General features: G+C 41.1%; 1 protein-coding gene across 1 annotated transcript; it reads left to right on the top strand.

Moving 5' to 3' along the window:
* The first annotated feature begins 3,397 nt into the window (after nucleotides 1–3,397).
* Nucleotides 3,398–4,354, top strand: LOC131900754 (olfactory receptor 10H1). The gene has a single exon (XM_059252071.1). The coding sequence runs from the start codon at nucleotides 3,398–3,400 to the stop codon at nucleotides 4,352–4,354; it is 957 nt and encodes a 318-aa protein (XP_059108054.1).
* The last annotated feature ends 457 nt before the right edge of the window (nucleotides 4,355–4,811 follow it).

Raw genomic sequence — 4,811 nt, forward strand, 5'->3', positions numbered from 1 at the left:
AACAATTTTCTTTTTACCGTATGTTTGTGTGTGTCTTTTTGGATATGTGAATATGCATGCTGGCGCCCTTGGAAGCCAGAGACATGGGAAAATTTTAGACCCAGAGTTACAGTTGGTTGTGAGACACCTGATGTAAATGCTGGGAATTGAACACAGGTCTCTGGAAGAGCAACAAATGCTCTTAACCATTGAACCATCATTCCAGCCCCAAACTTGTTTTTCTAATATATATATTTTCCAGAACTGAGGGCTGAATTTGGGATCTTGTTCTTGTCCATCATTGAGCTAAATTTCTAATCCTAAAACTGATTTCTTATTGTGGTAAACTAAACATAACAAAATTTTGCCATTTAGGTGAGGAAGTCATGAGGGAATAGAGATTTGTTGGTAAATGGATAAAAAGTTTCAGAGTTCAAAGAATTGGTATTTCTTAATATGTAATGTACCTATTGCAGAACAGGGTGACCGTATTAAAAGATAATGTATTATATTGTTCAAAATCACTAAAAGGCAAATTTTATATCTCCCCACAAAATAAAGAAAACTTAGGGTGTTGCCTAGAAATAGTGCTTACTCAGTATGAGGTTCTGAGTTTTATCTCTGGCACTGCAAAAAAAAAAAAAAAAAAAAAAAAAAAAACCCAAATTAAAACAAATTAAAGAATTGAGCAGTTGGCTGAGAGGGTAGAATTACTTCTGAACCTGAGTTTGAATCCTTAGCACCCGTCTAAAAGGCCTGGATACAGTTATGACTCACTGCTAGGATGGGTAGAGACAGGAAGATAACTTGGTTTACTGATTAGACAGCCTACTAGAAAAATGGTCAGCTCCAGGTTCAGTGAAAGACACTATCTCAAGGAAATTGAGTAGTTAGTAATAGAGGAAGATAGCTAATATATTTCTCTGGCCTCCATACATGTGCATGGAACACATACACCGCCACACACATATGCACACATGCACACACCACACCACACAAACACACATGCACACAAATAATAAATTATAGAAGTAATGGTATGGCTATGGACTAATTTAATCATATTGCATCTCTCTCTCTCTCTCTCTCTCTCTCTCTCTCTCTCACACACACACACACACACACACAGGCACGCATACATGCACATGTACATGCACACATCATGTGCCCCATAGAGTATGCAGTTTTGATTACTCAACCACAAATAATGTTAATAATTCTGCTTATTGCTACTGTATTAACAATAGCAAGGAAATCAAATCAGCTTAGGTGCCCATCAACAGACCAATAGATAATACAAGTAAAGTACATATAGACAATGGAATTTCATTCAGTTATAAAGAAAAATAAGGTAACAGAACACATGTGTTATCAAAGTGAAAGTGGGAATACTAGACGTAGAAGTGCTTAGTGGTGCTGTGGAGCAGGGAAATGAGCGAGGGCCACCCAAAGCCAAACGTGTATGAAAGTGTCATAAGGAAGCTTGCTACTTTGTGTGGAAAAATTTTGAAGTAGAAAAATAACATTAAGTATTCATTTTAAAACAAGTCATCAGAAATATAAGCACTATGTAAAACTCAATGAGAGTAAGCATAATTATATCATAGAACTCAATGCTTGTGTTTAGTGACAGACATTTTTATTACCCCAGAAATAAATTCTATACACAGTATCAGTCATGTTCTATTGTCTTTTTGCCTCAGACTCTGGCAACTTTTCATCTGCTTTAGACTCCTATGAGTATGTACACCGATACACTATTCACAGAGGCAAAGTGGACAAAATAATTCAAATGCCCACCAACTGGGCGAGTGTATCCACAGTGAAAATATTGGTTAGCTATAATAAATGAAGCTATGTGGCTAGAGAGACAGCTCAGTAGTTACGAGCACTTACTGTGTAAGCACAAGAACCCCGTTTGGATGCTAGCCCTCACATAACAAGTCAGGCATCCTGTGCACCCCTGCAGCTTGTAGCACAGAGAGGAGCAGGACCAGGAGAATCTCATAGCTTGCTGGTTCCCAGTCTAGCCAGTAAAGCTTGAACTCCAGGCTCAGGGAGAGATCTTGCCTCAAAGGACTAAGTAGAGTGATAGTCGAGGATACTCCGTTCCCTCTTCTGGCTACCCTGCATGAGCAACAGGCATCACAGCCTACCCCCACAGTTGCCACACACACTCACACACTTACATATACAAGCACACACTGTTACCATGTAGTTGAACCTTGCAACACGATGCTCAGCAAAAGCTGTCAAACACAGAAGGCCACATATCTCAGGATTCCATTTACATAAAATATGTACAACAGGCAAATCCATGGGACCAGAAAACAGAGTAATGATCTGCTCTTTCAAACTTCACATTGTCTAATCATTACCAAAGATAATTGAAATATAGTTAAGTGATTCATGTAGAAACATGGAGACCTCATTAAATTCAGATAATTTACTAGGCAAAACCAGCATTTCCCCCACTTATGTAGACTTAAATATGTTTCACCTTCTGGATTGGCAGCTTTTAAGAAAAATTTAAGAAAAGCTTACTATTTCTTTTTTTTGTTGTTGTTGTTTTTTTCAAGACAAGGTTTGTTTGTGTAGCTTTGGAGCCTGTCCTATAACTCTCTCTGTAGACCAGGCTGGCCTCAAACTCAGAGATCCATTTGCCTCTGCCTCCGGAGTGTTGGGATTAAAGGTGTGCACTACCACCGCATAGTCTAAAACTCACTACTTTTTACAACAACTTTTGAGGTATGGAGAGAGACACAGAGGAAAAAAGAGTGAAGAAATTTACTGACATATACAGTAGGTAGACTAGGGATTGAAACTTGTTCTACTGCCTTCTATTTTTCTGTCTTTGGGCTGATTGCCTCAGAGCATGCAACCCAAGGGGAATTACTAAATTGATGTACATGAAGTTGGAGATGAACCTTGCCAAAGGCCTTATAGCCATGAGTTGGCATAGAGTGGGACACCTGAAACTGGGGAAGAAACCAGGATTTCTCATGAGGAAGTATAAGGGCAGGAAAGCAATGGTTGGAAGCTCCAGTAAAGGAATAGGTACACTGGGGGATGAAAGGCAAAGGAACACTTTGGGGCGTACAGTCTAAGAAGTTACTTCAACTGTGGGTTTGAATTAATGGATCTGCCATTTCAACAGCTTCACTTTGACATTTGGTCAGCATTTCTGCATTCCAATATTCTCAGCAAGAATGCCAAAGACTCTCAAAATGGAGGTGAAAACAATATCATCTCTATAAATAGGATGGCAGAATTAAGTTATAGGCTATAACAGGAGGAATAAGATTTATGTCATCTGTAATCTTCTCTCAGGCTCAAACCCTTGGGTGTGTCCAGGTAGGATAGAAACTGATAACCTTTCTCCATCTAGTAGATGACCTCTCCCTACCTCACCTCAGGCATGGCCTCCATGCAGGGAGTCAATCGCTCAGGAGTGACTGAGTTCATCCTCATTGGCTTCTCTACCTTCCCTCACCTTCAGCTGATGTTCTTCCTGCTGTTCCTGCTCATGTACCTCTTCACACTGCTTGGCAACCTGCTCATCATGGCCACCATCTGGAGTGAACACAGTCTCCACACACCCATGTACCTCTTCCTGTGTGCCCTCTCCATCTCCGAGATTTTCTACACCTTTGCTATCATCCCACGCATGTTGGCTGACCTACTCTCCACACTTCACTCCATCACCTTTCTGGCCTGTGCCAGCCAGATGTTCTTCTCCTTCACATTTGGCTTCACTCACTCTTTCCTACTCACTGTCATGGGCTATGACCGCTATGTGGCAATCTGTCACCCACTGCGCTACAATGTGCTCATGAGCCCCCGGGGCTGTGCCTGCTTGGTTGCCTGGTCCTGGATTGGTGGTTCATTCATGGGGACAGTGGTGACAACAGCCATTTTCAACCTCACTTTCTGTGGACCCAATGAGATTCACCATTTTGCTTGTCATGTTCCACCTCTATTGAAGTTGGCATGTGGAGAGAATGTACTTGTGGTAGCCAGAGGTGTAGGGATGGTGTGCATCACAGCCCTCCTGGGATGCTTTCTCCTCATCCTCCTCTCCTATGCCTTCATTGTGGCAGCCATCTTGAAGATACCATCAGCAGAGGGTCGGCACAAGGCTTTTTCCACCTGTGCATCTCACCTCACAGTGGTGATTGTGCACTATGGCTTTGCCTCTGTCATCTACCTCAAGCCCAAGGGTCCCAAGTCTCTGGAAGGAGACACTCTGATGGGTATCACTTATACAGTCCTCACCCCCTTCCTCAGCCCCATTATCTTCAGTCTCAGGAACAAGGAGCTGAAGAATGCCATGAAGAAGGCCTTCCTAAGCAAACTCTATCCAGAGAAAATTTAATGACTTATAAGAAAATTCTTGGGATTAACTAAATTGGTTTACCAAATTTTACTGTTTGAGACAATACTCCATCATTATGTATTTACTTATGATACTTCCATGTTGGTGAAACCTTTATAGTCATATGTAAGTGTACATAAAGGGATAACATCTGGTATTTATTTGGGGATGGAAATAAGTATGAGACAATGGAGAGAAAACTGTATTTGACCATTCTGACCTGCTACAGGACACGTTATTAGTACTCAACTTGTCTTACATATTTCTCAGGAGGAATAATACAAGCCTCATGATACTGAACAAACCAGAATGTTGGCTTATGTATTTATTGTGAGAACACTTACTGCCCCCTGTCTCCCAAAATTCAGTTATCTACTATCCCCAACAACATATATCCAGAATGCAACAAGAAATGGAAGGCTTCATGACATACTTTTGTCTGGTTGTACTAGGTATG

Source organism: Peromyscus eremicus, unplaced genomic scaffold, assembly GCF_949786415.1.
Source record: "Peromyscus eremicus unplaced genomic scaffold, PerEre_H2_v1 PerEre#2#chr22_unloc_1, whole genome shotgun sequence".
In the NCBI taxonomy this organism is placed as follows: Eukaryota; Metazoa; Chordata; class Mammalia; order Rodentia; family Cricetidae; genus Peromyscus; species Peromyscus eremicus.

What these genes read in the sequence shown, in the direction of transcription:
- LOC131900754 (XM_059252071.1), top strand. Translation starts at nt 3,398, where the DNA reads ATGGCCTCCATGCAGGGAGTCAATCGCTCAGGAGTGACTGAGTTCATC.